Source organism: Patiria miniata, unplaced genomic scaffold, assembly GCF_015706575.1.
Source record: "Patiria miniata isolate m_02_andy unplaced genomic scaffold, ASM1570657v1 HiC_scaffold_11, whole genome shotgun sequence".
Lineage (NCBI taxonomy): Eukaryota > Metazoa > Echinodermata > Asteroidea > Valvatida > Asterinidae > Patiria > Patiria miniata.
Genome location: NW_024037049.1, coordinates 4831389 through 4849937, shown reverse-complemented (window position 1 = coordinate 4849937; position 18549 = coordinate 4831389). Strand labels below are relative to the sequence as shown.

Sequence of the window (18549 nt, the reverse complement as noted above, 5' to 3'; positions counted from 1 at the left end):
TATAAACTTTAAAAAAAAAAATCAAAATTGAAGACAGATCATTCAGGGAAGATGGTCTAATAAGAAGTACTCACTTGCACCTACATTGTAAACAATTAAGAATTACAAAAGTTTAGCTAAGACAGGAATTGTAGACTTCATGTATCTATTGTAGACTTCATGTATCTATTGTAGACTTCATGTATCTATTGTAGACTTCATGTATCTAATTGGAATGCCTGTATAATTTGCGATGAAACAAGAAAACTGGGGCTGAGATCACAGGAGACAGGAGATCATCCTATAGAGTCAGGTTGGCACTGGGAAGTCAGGTTGGCGTAGCAGTACTTTCCCCGCCTTCCATCGATGTGACCCGGGTTCGAATCCCACCTGGGCCAACACGTGGATTGGGTTTTCAGTCACTATACCTGATTCCGTGGGTTTTCCCCAGAACATTCTTCTGGGGTTTTCCTCCCACCTCTAAAACTAGAACTCATTGTCTGCTCTCTACAGGTTATTCAGGCTTGCGAGCTACAGTGCCTTGGGCGCTTTTGAGGAATCCTTAGTTTCATTACCAGAAATAATTAATAATAATAATAATAATAGACGGGGAATCAGTTCATTTGTAATCTTCTCTCCTTGACATGTTGTTCAGCAATTTTACGCATCTGCTCAAACCAACTGCTACTTTGGAGTACATTACATTGTAAATAGTATGATTAGACATTTGAGCTTGGAAAGGGAAGGGTACCTTCTCGGATCCAGGTGGGGGGATCTGTGGAGGCACAACCTATACACCTGAGGTCAGTAGAATAAAGACCAGAATCAACCACAAACTGAAAAAGAACTTGCATTTCTGCTACCATTTGGGTCCCCATTCACACATGTGTACAAGTGTTACTGAAGTTTGATAAATACATGTAGGATGTGATGCTTTTTTATATTGTGCATTATGAATTTTCCTTATGTCTCCTCTTGCTCTACTCACATCTTAGTTATTCTAAACATGGTAAACAAGAGCTGTTTCATAAATTTCTTGAAATGTCCTGAGGCCCTGGTGCTCTTTGATTGAGACTCGTGTAGAGTTTAACATTACTCTGATGACAGGCTATGCTTAGCGGCTATTCCCCTGTTTTCAACAACGGTGTTTGCCACTGCTAGAGGGCGTCTGCCTTCACAAAGCGAGCCATCCATCCATCAATCGGCACACACCCAACAGCGGAGGTGGTTTCATCACTGACTAGTCAGTGGTTTCACTCTTCAATGGTCACTTCCAGGCATCGGTCAAGTGGGCCGAGACTCTGTGGTTTGCTCAATTACACTCTGATCCCAATCTGGACTCTCGGTCCAATATTTCTGGCGACTTTTTTTACAAAAAGCAGACAACAATCAAAAAGGCAAACGGAAGCGAAAAACATTTCCCTGAAACAACCTTAAAATAAAATACGGGTGATAATTAGGTAGATTTTCCAAAGGTGTCACACCTGATTTGGATCAGGACAAGTGAGAAGAACTCCCTGTCAATTGGCAACAAGAGAGAGGTGTGGGTTTTGTGGTTGAGCAATCTGTGAGTTGATTGACGAAAGTGTAAGGCACTCAGCGCCAAGTCTGCGCTGGATTAACTCAGCCCCTTGTGGTTTTATGGTACTAGTGGAAAATTTATTGTGCAAAATTTATGGCTTCAAACACAATGTAAACTAAATACACTTTGTATTTGCATACTTGAGGTGTGGATATTTTTTTTTTGATGGGGGCAATCTCATCAGCAGCACAATTAGGTTTAATATCTAGGCCAAATTTCATCTCCTGTGGTTCACAGCTTGATTTATACACTTTGTGAAACAGTTTTTCAACAGTGGCAATAAATCAAATGTGGACAGCTGGATAAAGTAGTAAAGCATTAATTGCAAAAGTTTACTTCTCGTGAATAAAAACAACTTAAGATAAGGCCAAAAAAAAAAATCTCCGGTTTCTGGTATGGAGCTTGTCCAAAAAGTGGTGCGGCGACGCGGCTTTTTTTTTTTTTACCCGACTTTTTTGCTTCAAATGTCGGCTGATGACTGCAAATGGTGCCCGACTAAACTTAGTGCAAATATATGGGAGTCCAGAGAGGCCACATAAAGCTTATTCTCGATCATAACCCCATCTAAAAACACGTAGAAAAGGCGCAGCAGCAGAATTCCAGTCAAACCAGTGAGTTTGGCGGTTTTGAGACATCATCTTTCATTAAAAAAAAAACTTTTTCATTTTGCCGACGCGCATGGCTACGGCGACGCACGCGCATACCAGAAACCGGAGACTTTTTTTTTTGGCCTAAGCCTGGCTGTATTTCCCCTCCATTTTTTTTCCTAGGTACAATGTAAGTTTTATATCTCTCTGTTAACTTTTACTGATTTTCACTTATTAAATATGTATACTATAAATCTCAAACTTTTCTCAAATTTTTAACATCTGGCGTTGGCCATAGGACTTGGCTTCATGATAATAAAATATATTCAAAGTAAACATCTCTAGAATTCAGTTCTTATATATTGCTAGTAATTCTACAAGTGCTGTAAAAAGGTTGGATAAAACACTGTTGGGCAATATAATTTACCCAGCATTGGTATGAAATTACCTCACATTGGGTTGAATTGGCTAAAAACTGTCAAACTATCGGGAAGAATTTGCCCAAGAGTGTAGGCAGTCGATAATTCGACCAGCATTGGTCGAATTGTCAACCCATTTTGACCCAACTTTTTTTACAGTGTAACAACACAGAAGTACCAGATACAATTGATTTGGGATCTTTGGGGTGGGGTGGATAAATGTCCTCCGCCAACCCTCGAAATAAATGATAAATTGAGAATATGCTAGAGAAAGCACAAGGTTTTTTGAGAAAAAAATGTGCTTTGGTCCCCCCCCCCCCGAAAAAATCCTTGCGACGCCCATGGTGGTTCCCTATAACTAATGGATGTAATTAGGAAAACGTGAAATCGCTGCAAAAAGTGCAAACCCATTCATAAAAAAAAAAACATATCCGGACAAGACAAAACACTGTGCTTGTGGTTGTGTACATACCGGTATTTACGACCAAAGTTCATTTTTTTTTTCATTTGCTTGGAAGTCGCTATCGCAAAGTAATCATCCCACAGGCTAACCTTATAAAACAAGAGGAAGCGGTGGGCTAGCCATGACTTTGACCCAATTGCTGTGGGACTGATAAGGCCCTGTATACGGTATCTGCACACACCCCACCAATATCAATCCCATACTTGGCATATTTCTTGAGGACATCACAAAGAGCAACTTCCTGTCACTGGTGTTTATCAAATAGTTTTGGCAGTAGGTCAACCTGTCTGCTCAGACAGTCTGGAAAGCTAACGATCCCCCGATAATAATAAAAACTCTATAATTAACAATTTAGTCATATCGGAAGTATGTCTTAAATCTGTAAAGGTTGTTTTTCAATAATAACAATTTGAACAATTTGTGGGGTGCTGTGGTCCAATGGTTACGGTGTTCGACTCGTGTGCCGTGGTACGTGGGTTCGAATCCCGACGGGGAAGATGGTGCTTGTGCTATTGAGCAAGGTACTTTACAATGATTGCTTCGTCCTTTGGATGGGACGTAAAGCCATAGGTCCCATGTGTTGTGTAATGCACGTTAAAGAACCCAGTAACACGTTTCGCTAAGAGAAGGGGTTTGCCACGATGTTTCTGGTAGTGGCTGCAATATGCCCTGCAGCACCTTGTATACCCTTTGTAATAAAGGGTCTCATATTTCTCATAAACTTCATTTACCTGTCTTTAAAAATAGACATAATTACCAGCGCCTTGAGTACCTACATAACTGTTGGTAGATACGTGCGCTGTCCGGTATTATTATACTTTTAATAATAATAAGCAAGTATGTATAATTTTCCTTAAGAAAAAAATCCTTGAACTTATTTATTTTCTATTTTTTTGGGGGGAGGGGTGTGTCTTTATTTATTGTAACATCATTAATTTCACCTTAAAAAAGTAATGTCACCACTTAAATTCCGACTTTGAAGTCTGGAAAGAATTTTCAATTTCTCTTTTCCCTTTTGAATCCAGCCTAAGTAATGTCCATTTTCTGGTTACTTTGACGAACTACTTAATGAAAGGTATCTTTTAAAAATTGCACCCTGTTGGAACTGCATTGTTGATTTTTTTTTTTTAAAGTCACTTTTTACTTTAAAAAGCAAGGATACTGTACATTCAAAGAACCAATCTCACTGATAAAACGTTTAAAGTACGTTCACTGTAACACTCCAATGCATGGACAACCAAAGAAAAACATGCGTTGGAAAAAGTAAATCAAAACTACGGAGAATATAATAACTCTAAAATTTGCAGTTGTTAACTTTTTCAGAAGGTAAAACTGGATTTCGCTGCCAACGACAGCTTTACTGTGACTTGCTGGTACATGTGCGTGTATTGGCACTACTGGGACATATCAGGACATGATTAAGATAAACCCCGCTATCACTAAAAATGTTCAGATCTGCACCGGTTCCACTGGGGGTCGGGGGAGTGGGAGTAGGGCTGTGACTGTGCATGTACAGGTACAGGCACTTCTAATCCAAGATTTCGGCTTTTTTTTTCTCTCTCTCCAAAGTGTGTGCGTGTAGTTCAACAGGTCTGTCCTTCCCGCAGTTCCTGTCTGACCGACAGCCTGTCATAGGACTAATCAGTCCATCATGGCTGTTTCCCCCACGCCCTCCGGTGCCTCCAGTCATGTTACTTGCACTTTTCCTGGTAATAATATTCAATCCTGAGTGTATTTATAAACAAAACTTGGGGGCCAGTGATGATGTTAGTCATACAATAACTTGCTGTGGGAGGCAGTCTGGGTCCAAGACTGGTGTTAGGTACCTAATAAGCCTACAGCCAGTCCCTGACTAGCACTTCCAAGATGCTGTGGCGGTAGAGGTGGCTACAGTTGGTGGTTATATAGGTGGCTAAGATGAATCAAATCTAGTCTTGGGAACTTTGGCAATGCTACCCAGGAAATTCTGAGAATATGTACCGGTACTACGTGTCAAAAAACCAAAAACACGGCTTACTTTTGTTCCTAAATAGCTCTGTTGTTTACCAATGGAATTAAACCAAAATTTCAGATCATGTAAACAAGGCATGACAAAAAATACTCACTTTCGGAATGTCTATACAGTGCTGGAGACGGTGGTGGAAGGTGCGTGTTGCAGCCGAAAGCTTCTGAAGGATTGCAGAATAACCCCTGATGTCATTGCACATCTCCTCGATTGTGTGTTGCACCGAACGACAGAGGAGGTGTGCAATAATATCAGGGGTGATCCTGCATTCCTTCAGAAGCTTTCGGCCGCAGCATACACCTTCCGCCACCGTCTCCAGCGCTGTATCGACATTGGAGGACGCCAAATCGAAAGTGGCAGATTCTAAAAGTGAGTATTGTTTTTCGTACATCGCACTGAAACTTTAAAGTTCATTAAACGGCCTTAACCTGGCCAGTTACTCCAGATGCATTAAGGTTTGACAACTAAGTTCGGCGTTTAGAGCAATTGCCGTGCTGTAGACAAGCTATAGCCGCACTCATTTCAAGTAAGTTCGGCTCGGCGGTAGAATGGGCTCAAGTTGGAGGAAGAACAACTCTTTAATTAACAGACGGACTGACATACATTGTAGGTATGACTTTAAGAGGAATGCCTTGTGTGATAAACTCAAGAAGCCCCGAATAAAGTGATCACAAATCATGCAACTAAGTCTTTCATAAATTCAGGGGAGACCGTGACACACTTGCAATCTCATTATGGTTTACCACTGAGGAACAACCTTCTCTCTAAATATGGGCGGGACTAGAAAACTTGTGATGATTTATAGCTTCCTATTGGTTTGGGGGCTTACATGTAGGTTTGGGCTGAAGAGGCTTTGCAGACCGCACGAAAACCAGCTTGCCGTGAGTCTGCACAGCTCACAAGCTCACCTTAACTTGTAAAGTAAAAGGTAAATGACTGTGCTCTAATGTTAACCACGATTTGGTCTGAATTAATAAGGATGGTATCTAGGGTCAAGCATCTGTTTAAAATAAATAATAAATAAGATTGAAAAATTGTTTTAACTTAAATCTTTGATCAGTCACAGATAGTCAAAAATTCTATCCTCCCTCCCATAACTTACGCGTATACAGGCTAGTCAGCAACAGTCAGATCATAGTTCATGTAGGCATTGTGACTGTCAAATTCCATCACCAGACAAAAGCAAGTAACAGCTGCCTTATCATTTGATCTCCTAAATGTAAAGTTCTACATGTCAAGTTACATAAACAGTCACAGCTAGTCAATCATGCGTTTTGTAGGCAGGGGCACCAAACTGTTAAAACCAGTCACTGGATTGATTTTGACTGCTGGGATGGCTTTGTTGAATTTACCAACCATAGAGGGAAGGTTTTTAATCTTTTGTACTGTATTGCTCTACTGGTCAAACTCACACCTTTAAGAGGAAGTGGTGAGTTGGAAAAGATGATGATGATGAAAGATTTGGAGTGGGAATTGGGACACATTGTGAACAAGGCTCATCCAACCAAAAAAGTTTCACTGTGTTTAAAGGTAATACAACATTAGTAAACATCAAAAACCAAAATTTACAAATAATTATGAAATAGCTTACTTGACTGTAATTGAATGACAGTCTCAAGCATCCTGTGTAACCATGGCACCTGATGTGCTGTCATTTTCAAGAAATGTGGAATTTGTATATCAATTTCCAACAATGGTCGGCTGTCCATCACTGGAAAAACTGACTTTTTTCAACAACAAAAACTGCCCCCAATTTACCAAAGTTAGTTAATCCACAGTTACACATCTGTGAGCGGGTGCAAGCCAGCTTGTGTGGTTCCCTGACCTGACAATTCCCTAATGTCTATAAATTGGTCCGTTTTGTCTGCAGTAGGGTAAGGGAACCAGACTACAAGAGCAGCATTTTTTCTTGGTTTTTACAGCAACTATGAACACAAAACTTCCGTGTAACAACATTTGTCATAAAATACTAACCCCCAAATCCATCCATTTCTAAAAATTACAGCAAAAGCAAATGCTGTATATTACCTTTAAATGTACACATATTTATAATTATTCCAAAACATAACATGTTTCTTTTCTTTTGAGAGAACTTTAAACAAGTTTTTGAAATTTAAACCTTTTATGCCTTCAGTCTGAATACTCCAGAGTCTGTGACTGTTGACATCATATGCCAGAGGTGATGACCAAAAACTTGAAAAAAACAAAAAACAAAACATTTCGCAACGATGACAGAAGAGAAGGCAAGACACTTTCTTGTGGACAACACAACTTGCCTCCGAGATTATAAGAAAAAAAAAATATCATAATAATAATCTGCAACCAAATCAACAAACACTGCGCTGGTGGCCAGGGCTCTGTTTTCATTTCTGTACATAAACAAGTCAGCTCAGGAAGGGTCTGAGCACGAACTGTCCACAGGCTGAGCTAACCAATCCGTGATGTACCGGCACTAGAGGCCTTCTCCCTCTTGTCTAGTTAGTGGTGTCTGTAAAGCCTTCAAGGCAATGCATGCTGGGATCCGGATCTCAGATTTTTTTTCAGCAAAGTGGGTGGTGAGGGTGATTTTGGAAACGAAATTGGGAAGGTGGCGCGCAGGTGGGGTTCAAGGATTACTGGCACGGGGATGACGATGTTGGGTCAAAGCGACCAAAACAACTTTGTGTACATGTACATATTGCTGGTCCCAGAGGGCCAGCCAAATGTCCTCTTTGTACCTATCTCACTGATTGACTAACTGACTCCCCCCCTCCCGACAGACCAACTGACTGACTGACTGACTGTTATTTGTGATTTAGACTGGTTGTAAGCCTGTGAAGAGGGCCAGGCAGTGCTATCGTATAGGATTACCCCATAATTCCAATGATTGGCCTAAATCCGGCCCATTGTGGAGACCGAAGCCAGTAAAGACTTCAAGTAAATAGCCAAATGTTGTGAATCTATTGAACAGAATTTTGAGCACTCTGACTTTAAGTGACTTAGACTGGTTTGGGATCGGTTTTAGTGGGCTTGGCTAGTTTTTTCTTTACACCAGAGAAAAACCTAACAACTATACACATTCAATCAGCTGGATGAATGATGCATCCACTTTGCACAGAGTACTGCATATGAATTCTGTCTCTGAAATTCTCCCAAGAGATCCCAGAAAGGACTAGTTATATTTTAGGTCAAGGTCACATGATTAATGAAAGAATTGCTTGGCTTTGCAGTATATTGTATATTTTGTTTGTTTGAACAGCAGCACCAAGCCGCTGCTTTGATGCTTTGGTGCTCGACATTCGTTTCATTTACAAAGATAAACTGTTATCACTGGACTATTCTGAAGGTTTGTTGTGAATTCAGGCTAGTTCTTAAAAAAAAAAAAAAACAGGGAGTAGTGGTGAATGAACAAATTAACCCACCAAAATAACCAAAAAGTTCTGATGCATCAGATGTACTCCTTAATGCAGTCATCTTCCAAGAGTAATTATGAATAGCTGAAAACTACCCACCCAACAAATAAAACATTATTACAAAGTACCAAGGTAACAAGGACAGGAAAAATGTCACACTTTGGACCTTAAATTTAAATGATGACCAACATGTACCGGGTAAAAGCCACAGAAAGACCAGAATATAACAGAGATCAGAAATGTAATCGAGTGAATCACAAGTCATTGCAGTCACAATCACAAGTCATCACAAGTCCGTGACAAGTCCATCATAAGTCAATCACAAGTCATCACAAGTCAGTCACAAGTCATCACAAGTCATCACAAGTCATCACAAGTCCATCACAAGTCAATCACAAGTCATCACAAGTCAGTCACAAGTCATCACAAGTCATCACAAGTCCATCACAAGTCAATCACAAGTCATCACAAGTCACTCTTTCTCGGTCAAGGAGGCACTCTTCAAAATATTCTTCTTCATTTGCCCCAAACAGGCCAAAAGCTAGCACGAGACAGGTACAGTGGCAGCCGTGTCTGTGATATTTCATTACTTTTTGCCCAACACATGTATCTGAGTGTGAAACGAAACAAATGAAAGTCTGCACCAACTTTTTGTACATTATGGTTATGTGTGTCCAATTAAAAAACCTGCATAGAGTGCTAAATGAGAGCAGGTGTTGTACAAGAACATTGTGTTAATTATATTTCCTCAACAGAGGGCAGCAAACACATCAATCTATGCTCTCAGCTCTGATTCAGTATAAACGCTTGGTTGTTTTTTTTTCTAAGAACTCCAAAGTCTCCGAGTTGAAAAAATAATGTACAAAATATCCAGTCAAATAAAATTATAGTACAATGTACAAGGGTCTGTCCACACTAAATGATACAACTGTGTGACATTGAGTATTCTAACTAAAAGGTAAGTGTTCTTTCATCAAAATGAAATCAATTCACATGCATCCCTATGAGAATTGTTTTTGTTTTGCTGAAAGAACACTTACTTTTTTTGTGATCCGTTGACAGAACAAACGGTGTTTGTGTTCAAAATTCAGTAACTTAAAAAGTACACGTGATTTGAATGATTCTTGTACTATTAAAAAGAAAGCTCATTGATTGGGCTTTCATATCCTAGATTTTGAAAGTGCCACAGGCAAAACTTCATTTAAAAATTTGTCCCGCCACTTGGGTTTAATTTTTTTTACTCCCCCTGTACTGCTTTCAAAAATACACTCTTTTACAACTTCACTTTTGATTAGGAAATCCACTCCCCCGTTGAATACCACAGAATTTTAAGCGGCATCCCTAGATGTCTACAATCGGAGACATTTTAGTGGAGATTTTGAGAATGTCTTCTTAAAATCAACACGGTTTTGTGCATCTTCATTTGTGTTTTGAATTTTGTCATGATTGCCCTGTTAAGCACAGTTCTACCTCTTAGGTCGAGTAAATCAATAAGTAGTTTCTCGTCCATCCCTTTTTTTAAACTGAAGGAGGCGGGCGCTTCTTTTACTACTTTTTTCCCCCAAAGATGGCGGATTTCCCACTATGGTGGATGGATTCTTCAAGTTTCTCGCCTTTTTTGCTGATACAAAATTGTGTCCAAAGGATCCATAAACCCTTTCTATACATGTAGCTTCAATTTTGTTGGAAGCAAATAAAAAGACAATCTTGTCTTCTTGTCTTGTCTTGATGTAATACTGCCCAACACCCCTAAATATAGGGGCCAACCGGGCAGGGTTCGGTGCGCTTGATGAAATTGCGGAGAGAGTGATGAGTTATTTGTTTTGCTGGCTTAGGTAGTTGTGTACTGCTTCCTTGAAAATTCTTCTTGTCTTGGATTGCAATGATGGTTTCTGGTAAAGCGTTCAAATCGACGATCGTGCAAGGGATGAATGCAAATTTATAACAGTTTTTATTGGTAGTGATGGGTATGAAGCTACTGGTATTGGAAGCTGGCAATGTGTGTCTTAGATTCCTTTTGACAACATATTTGAAAAATATATTGCAAATGTATGAATTAGAAAAAAGAAAAAAAAGAGGGGGAGGCGGCCGGGAAAAAAGGAAGCGGGCGGGGACAAAAAACTGCTTCACTTTTTCACGTGACCTTAATTTCCCTCAAATAATCAAACCCTTGCTCTTTTTCTACAACATTCCTATCAACACTGACTTCAGGTTTTGGTGATTTTAGACCAATAAGAGAACAAAATCCTCACTTTCGCGATCAAATTGTTTTCCCTTTTTGAGCTCGGTACATTTGCATGTGAGGTATTTTTTGATAACTTTTGTACCCATAGACAGCTTAATGTCCCATTTATTATTTGTTAAAACTCTGTATCCAAAATTGTGTTCTTTTCAAATGAAAAAGAGAGATGTTTTTCAGAACAGCTCTTAGCTCCCTATGCCTTTATGTTACAGATTTTCAGTCTGGATCATGTGAGCCCCCCCCCCCCCCCTCCCCCGGCCCCGAGCCATTGTGCAATCACGATTTCAAGCAAGATGGTGGTTTCCGCGAAACAGCTTATGGTATACAATAACTCCAAAAGTCAAGGATTTGGGAGTAATTCCTCATTATGCCATGGCAGGTCCCATTTTCACTTTTCAAAATTATAACAACAAAAATAGCCTACTAATTGGGGAATAGACCGTCATAGAATTAAAAGAAGAATGCTTCAGGTTGCGTTGCAGAAATCAATTTGAAATGATAAATAGGCATAAGAGCTCAAACAAGAGCGGGGCCTGTAAGTGTAAAGTACACAGGATTCCCCAAGTTTCCTCTCCAGCCATGGCCATGCAAACCACACCCACCCACCCCCCACCCCCACCACCAAGCTTGACATTCAATGATTCATGAAACATTGTTGATTTAATCCAAAAGTTCAATGTGCCTAGATGTTTTCTCCCCAAATTAGTAACTAGAAATGTTTCAGTCATGTCAGTGAACTTAAGACAACAATAAGAACATACAAGAACGAAATCGTTCTCTCAGTCAAAGTGCAAAGCAACAGATCTGGATGACATGTCGGAAATACGTGCACATTCATGACATTCAATTCATTTCAACCAACACAGCCACAATCTTACCTCCGACAAACTCATGTTTGCAAGTTGACAAACGCCAGATTTTTCAGCTCTCTCGATGTGAGGCTTAATTGAACTTTGTCCCATTGTTCCCGTGTCGTTTTCAAAGCAAAAATTTCATCAACAAGACTGCAACAGAAAACGTAAACAAGCTGGATCCTGCTGGGAGTGCTGCCTGTCTTTTCATTTGTTTGTTGACAGGTCACAGGCGGTCAATGGTCTTTGGGTCATTTAGTTACGTCACTTCCGCCACGTGGCGTTGTGACGATCAAAACACTGTAGAGTGTAGTTTCATTAGCGGTGTCGTAGTTCGTTAGTTTGCAAATAATATATACTCTTAAAGTCTTATTAAGCTTTTTGCAGAAGAAAACTACTTGCTTCAAAGATCTTTGACTTCGGCCCTATGTGGCTCCATGCTTAATATAATCATTCAATGATTTTCTTGGTCGAATATTAATAGTCCAAGTTGGAAAATGATGCATGAGTGATTGAGTGAAATCTTCAACTTTCGTGCCTTTTTTTTTTTAAACTAAGCCTTGCACAAAAGAACTGTCCAGTATGCTGGAGATGGGAGGGGGCGGGGGGATGGGACGGGGTAAGAGGAGAGATGTATCAGAAATTTGAGATACTTACGGCAGGCATAACTGCAGTTATTTGGATACCATTTCTTTTTGCAAAATAAACATTTCGAATCCTTTTGCCTGAATTAGTGCCATAGTGGTTGGGTTGTTTGTACAGGATAGATGCTCGTTTTTAAGTGAAATATGACACGGGTTGAATTTCTCCATGAGAACCCCATTTTTTGTTTCCCGAAATGTAACTTTTTTTTGGTATTAAAATCATACATTTTATTGAAGTAATTAAAGAAAGATTCCCTCCACTTGACACCCTGTGCACAGTATGAGACTGGTCTGAAAATGTCTAAGTGTTTTCTCAGTAACTTCAATGTTTGCCCTGCTAAATTCGACTTTTTTAGGACATATATCACTTTCTGATGACTGATAGGTCACTGAAGGGAAAAATTAGTGATGGCCAGTGGCTCCACAGAATTTATTTAAAGGAAAGTATAGTTCCATTGACAAGTGACACGTGCACGCTCGTACCCCCCGCCCTGCAAACAGGACGCTGGTCAGGGCTGACGTCGTTTTAGCTCTCATTGGATAGATTTGCGTGACCTGTGACGTAGAACTAGCTTCCGGTGCCCATCATGCGTAGCGCGCGCTAGCTGCATGCGAAGGTCAATCTGTACTTCCTTCACAAGATTCTGTGAAGCTCATCAGCCCTTACAAACGCCCTGTTTGCAGGGCGGGGGGTACGAGCGACTTTCTAGCCTATAGCCCGGCTATTTTTTTCGTTGAGAGTAAAAGTGGGAGAACATTTATTAACATTTTCTCATTTTTAAATTTTATTTATCCGCAGAGTTTTGGAACAGACCTTGCCAACGGGTACTGGTCATCGTTTGATTGTTGGTCATCTTGCATAAGATGAGACAGTTGTCATGGCAACATCATCTTCAGCCCCTTGCATTCGTCATGTATTTCTCACTGGTTCTCCAGGTATCAAAAGTTGCAATTTTAACCATTCAACAGTAATTTCAACTGTAAAATTTCTTCTTCGAGTACAAGGCACCCGTGTACACAGTAGTCTTGTAAAATGGTCAAATTTGTACTTGCTACCAAACATGTAGTTCTCTTTCATTAGGGACCCTCATTTATTATCAAATGCAAGATTGAACTTGTTAAATGAAGAAGCGTTCAACTTAGTTTAGACGATCCAAATTCTTGTTGGTAATGTCCCAACAATTATTTGGGCCTTTGCCATACCAGTACAGCTTTAATTGAAAAAACCTACATCGTTACTACTTATAGTGAAGTCTGTGCATGTGGCCCATCAGAACAGCGTTTATCCCCAGTTTCCTTAGCATGAAACGACTGAGAGTATTTCTAATTCTATTCCCCCTGGATGGGATGCCAGTCCATCGCAGGTTACTCCCCAGCTAATGCCGGTACCCATTTGTACTCCTGGGTGGAGAGAGGCAAGTGGGGGTGAAGTGGCTTGCCGAAGGACACAACATATGGCCGGCAACTTGGAGAGGATATTGATTTTTATAAGTGATTTTTATTGTAGAATGTCATGGTCCAGTGGTTACGTTGTTTGACTCGTGTACGATGGTGCATGGGTTTGAACCCTGCCAGAAACATGGTGTTTGTGCCCTTGGGCAAGACACCTAACTACAATTGCCTCCCTCAACCCAGGAGTATACCTGTGAGGTTAGAGGACCGAATGTGCCCTGCCGCGTGGTCTCGTGGCCTGATGAACCGGGGAATAATTGTAAAGCGCTTTTAAATTGTTGTTACGATGGAAATTGCTATAAGCATTACAATTTATTTTACACATTCAAAAAATTAACCACCAAAAGAACAGACTAGATCGTGAAAAGTTGAGGCCTTGTAAGTAAAAACTTTTGCTTTAACTTTGTAAAATGTTTGAATTCAAACCAAACCATATTGTTTCATGCATTTCTAGGTGTCGGTAAGACCACCCTAATACACAAAGCCATAGAGCAACTTCGGCAGAGCTCTCTAAACTTGCATGGGTTCTACACAGAAGAGGCGCGAGCTGGCGGTAAGAGGACCGGTTTTGATGTTATCACATTGAGTGGACGCAGAGGGCCTCTGGCTAGAGTTGGGTGAGAACATTTGGTGTTGAAGTAAAATAATTTCTTTGTTTACTATAAAAGGCTTAATTGTGATGTGATAAATTTGTGAGTGGAATATCAGTTGGTATGCCTCATTATAATGCATGAACTTACAATAATAATGCAAACAATATTGCTGTTACACAGGCAGGGAAGGGGACCCGCTGTCGGCCAGTATACTGTAGACCTGGTCTCCTTTGAAAGTCTTGCTCTTCCAGAACTCTCTGTAAAGGTAGGTTTCACAAATGTCAGTTGTAATTTGCAATAGGAGAAATTAGGAAAATCAATCATATAATGTTTGTTTATAAAGCGCACGTATCCACCAGTATTAGTAGGCTCCGTTCCGTCTCCGAAGACGATGGTATGTGCGTCGGGAAATTAGTCATTTGTGACCGGCTCCACAAAAAAGGGTATTATGTCGCAAAAAAGTGAAATTGAGTTATTGTTGGAAAGCCCACAATGTAAGCTTTCATTTGGTATATAATAGAGCTATATAGTCTCTCCCGTTCTGGAGATATGACATATTTGCATATGAATTACTTCCTTGGAGTTCAAATTACACAACTGAGAAAACAGGCTTTGAAATAGCTGGCTTTGATGTAGAGCAACAGAAAGATGCACACAAAATGGTTGTTTTATCCACTTTATTCATCAAAATCATCATTTCTGTGAATGAACCCTGAAACTGTAGGTAATAAAGATGTCATTCATGACAAAAAATTAAAATCACATTTTGACAAAATGTTTACCCCCTCAATGGTGGGCAGGCCATTACATAATAATGCACAGTGCGACTTAATGCCCCTTTTTTGTGGAGCCGGTCACATTTGTGCAGGAGCGACTGGGCTGAACAAACCAATGCGATAGAGACACTCCTGGCCACAGTTGTTGCAGGTGTAGGTGGGATGCCAGGTGGAAGTGCAGCGTGCTCCATCGTCTTGGCGCCCCTGTCTCCTCGCCTTCCACTGCTTGGCCCACTCCTCGGCGTCTTGAGTGCCAGCCCGCACAGCATCACGCCATTTGCTGGAGTCTGTCGCAGCAGCCTCCCATGTGTCCACGTCTATGCCGACCTGCTTCATGCACATCCTTGAAGCGCAGGACCCGCTGGCCCATTGACCTGGAACCGGCAGTGAGCTCACCGTAGAGGACATCTTTGGGGATGCGGCCATCTTGCATCCGGCGGACGTGGCTCAGCCAGCACAGGCGATGTTGGTTCAGGAGTAAGGACATGCTTGGAATCTTGGCCTTGTCCAAGACAATGATGTTTAGAATTCGACCCTGCCACGAGATCAGGAGAATGCATCTAAAACACTACAGGTAGAAGCTGTTTAGGTGGCGCTCTTGTCAGTCATCGGTGGTCCACGTCTCGCTACCATATGAGCTCTGTGCGCCGACAAAAGAGGGCGCCCTTTTACCTAGCAACGACGTCCCATGGGCGGGACATTTCGCTGGTTGAAGCGCACTGTTCCGTGTGTGTGACGCACGTACACCAGGGGATTTGTACTATGTACACGCAGTGGCTACGCTTCACGGGAAACAAATTGCAGTCAGGCAAGATGGCGTCGTTCGGTCACCCCCAACTGTACTCTCTTTGCCGGTGAAGGGGTACTTGTGAACGGAGCGGATAGTAGAGTGTTCAGTTTACAGGCCTTGTAAACCAGCATGTATATATAACTCTCTGTATTAAAATTAAGGTAGGTTTTACAAAAGTCAGTTGTAATTTGAGTAAACAGGCAACCTGTATTTTTTTATCACAGGAGCATGGAAGGTCTACCTCATCCATCCTCGTCATAGATGAAATAGGAAAGATGGAGCTTTTCAGTCAGAGTTTTGTCCAGCTGGTGCGGAGACTTCTCAGCCAATCAGCTTGCCCGATACTCGGCACCATTCCTGTGCCTAAAGGCAAGCCACTGGGATTGGTTGAAGAAGTCCGGAGTAGGACAGACGTGAAAGTATTCATGGTAAGACTCTATTGTGGAGCCTTAATGATAGAATCAACTTAGTCCATAGAAATCCACACAAAATAAGGGAGTTTCATCCTTCTGGCATTATTCTGTATTTCACATAAACCAACATTGTGAAGTCCATTTACATGTAGAAGGGACAATCAGGCAAAAGCTGTGTTGTCTACATATAAAGCGTTTGTTTCCAGAACGTGATAAATGCCATTTTGTTACCTTTTTCCCGCCCCCTTCTTGTTGCCTTGTTGTCAGTTTTCACAGCTGTTATATCATCAAATACAATTTCAGAATACAGTAAGGCCAAAAAAAAAGTCTCCGGTTTCTGGTTTGGAGCTTGCCCCAAAAGTGGTGCGGCGCCGCGGCTTTTTTTTTTTCCCTTTTTTTTCTTCTTCAAATGTCGGCTGATGACTGCAAATGGTGCCCGACTAAATTTAGTGCAAAATATATGGCAGTCCAGAGAGGCCACATAAAGCTTAAACTCGATCGTAACCCCATCTAAAAACACGTTAAAATTGTGCAGCAGCAGGATTCCAGTCAAACCAGTGAGTTTGGCAGTTTTTAGACAACATCTTACATTGAAAAAAAAACTTTTTCATTTTGCCGACGCGCATGGCTATGGCGACGTGCGCGCATACCAGAAACCGGAGACTTTTTTTTGGCCTAAAGTGAAAAATGAAGTTTAGAAACAGCTGTTTTACTGGTACTGTGTACGTTCATCAAGTTTTCATAACTGTGCAACTTTTTCACTTTTTTTCACTGGGATATATTGCGTTTTGGAAATGTACTGCTCAAATGCTTCAATAGCAGTAAAAAGAATGAACTCAGAAAAAAACCAGGAGTGAAATCTGTACACCTTTGCCTTTGGTACAAGGGCAGATCCAGAACAATTTTTTGGGAGCCAAAAAAAAAAAATCTCTCCCAAAACAGGCCCCCCCCCCAATTTTTTTTTGATTTTAGATGCTCTGTGGTGCAATTTCTGACCACTGTAACCAATGTTTTTTTTGAGGAAAAGATGATGGTGTACTCATTGCCTGCCGTTATTGCGACGGTCACTTTAAAAAAAAAAAAAATTGGGTTCGTTTTTTTTGGGGGGGGGGCATGGCCCCCTTTGGCCCCCCTGGATCCGCCCTTGCTTTGGTACACAGTGCGCATGGTAACACAGCAGTCATGGTTCCATGGTCAAAATACCGAGTCACTCACCTATTTGATTCATGTATACCAAAAAGGCAGCCTCAATAATATGTGCTAGTACTGAGTACTTTATGTGTTTTTGTCTTTTCAGGTAACAAAAGAGAACAGAAACAATCTACTGGCAGAGATTGTTCAAACTGTGACGCAAGCCAGAGCCCAAATAACGTGAAGTGGCTCAGAAGTCCCATCAACCATGATACAGTCTATGAGAGATCTAGCCCGGATTGTTATCAAGGTGTTAAAGTGCCCTGCTAGTTGCAGGCCTGTAAATAGGGAAACTTTCCCGTCGATCAAACCATTGTTTTTTTTTACGAAAGTTCTGTGCACAAAAAAATGACAGGTCCCAAATTTGAACAGACTTTGAGCTAGTGATTTTGAGAAAATTTAGATCAAAGTGGACTCCAAAGTTGCTCTATTTTGTAATCTAGTTTAGGAATAATGCTGCAATATTGCGATAGGCATGAGGAGGGATCATCTCTGGATCATCTCTGGATGATCACTAGTTCCAAAAGTTACTTGATTACCCTCTGAAAATTGAACAGAAGTGCAACTCTGCTAACCCTAGGGGGTGTGCAAAATCATATTAAAATTGGAGGATTCGGGACTGTTAGAGATAGCTATCCATGCTTGCAACCAATGTGCGTGTTGAACACTTTGGAGGTATATTTTTCCTGATGTTTCATAAGTGAGGGTTTCCATCAGTCTTTTGCAATTAATTCAGGGCAGTGTCTCAATGCGATATCTGGGACGAGTTCCGAACAAGTTGTGGGTAGATTCATTTACTTTGTCCAGAAGAAGCTCTGCATTTGTCCCGGACATGTTCCGGGGAAATGTTCATTAGCAACAGCTTGACTCACCAATACTGATAACTTCACTGCGGGAAGATTGCAGGGAAGTTGTTCAGAGTCCTGCAACTTATTCCCGATAGTGTCCGCAACTTGTCCAGAACTCGTCCCGGATATGAATCGAGACAGGCCCAGACTGTTTTCTATCCTGCTGCTGAAGTTTAAACCACTACATTATCTAAGAATGGAATTAAGGTACAATACCAACCACATGAGGGACTGAGATAAAGCAACATAAAGTCAGAAGTATTTTGTACAAAACAATTGTATTTATTCAGCTAGTGAAATTTCATCATTCCATTCAGAATGG

General features: G+C 40.9%; 2 protein-coding genes across 2 annotated transcripts in view; one reads left to right on the top strand and one right to left on the bottom strand.

Moving 5' to 3' along the window:
- The window catches only part of LOC119742671 (leucine-rich repeat-containing protein 57-like), a 46409-nt gene extending 34684 nt beyond the window's left edge, over window positions 1-11725 (bottom strand). Inside the window, exon 1 of the mRNA XM_038218826.1 lies at window positions 11548-11725. Within this exon, the coding sequence (XP_038074754.1) occupies window positions 11548-11631 (84 nt within the window). The 5' untranslated portion in view covers window positions 11632-11725. The remainder of the gene's footprint in view (window positions 1-11547) is intronic.
- Window positions 11726-11817: 92 nt separating this feature from the next.
- Window positions 11818-17949, top strand: LOC119742679 (cancer-related nucleoside-triphosphatase homolog). The gene is made up of 6 exons (XM_038218837.1): window positions 11818-11856; window positions 12964-13100; window positions 14071-14233; window positions 14390-14474; window positions 16000-16203; window positions 17486-17949. Exons 2-6 carry the CDS (start codon window positions 13043-13045, stop codon window positions 17561-17563), a joined length of 588 nt encoding a protein of 195 aa, XP_038074765.1. The 5' UTR covers window positions 11818-11856; window positions 12964-13042; the 3' UTR covers window positions 17564-17949.
- The last annotated feature ends 600 nt before the right edge of the window (window positions 17950-18549 follow it).

What these genes read in the sequence shown, in the direction of transcription:
- LOC119742679 (XM_038218837.1), top strand. Translation starts at nt 13,043, where the DNA reads ATGGCAACATCATCTTCAGCCCCTTGCATTCGTCATGTATTTCTCACT. An exon ending in GGGCCTCTGGCTAGAGTTGG is followed by an intron (nt 14,234 to 14,389) that starts GTGAGAACATTT and finishes GCTGTTACACAG; the next exon opens with GCAGGGAAGGGGACCCGCTG. An exon ending in CAGACGTGAAAGTATTCATG is followed by an intron (nt 16,204 to 17,485) that starts GTAAGACTCTAT and finishes TTGTCTTTTCAG; the next exon opens with GTAACAAAAGAGAACAGAAA.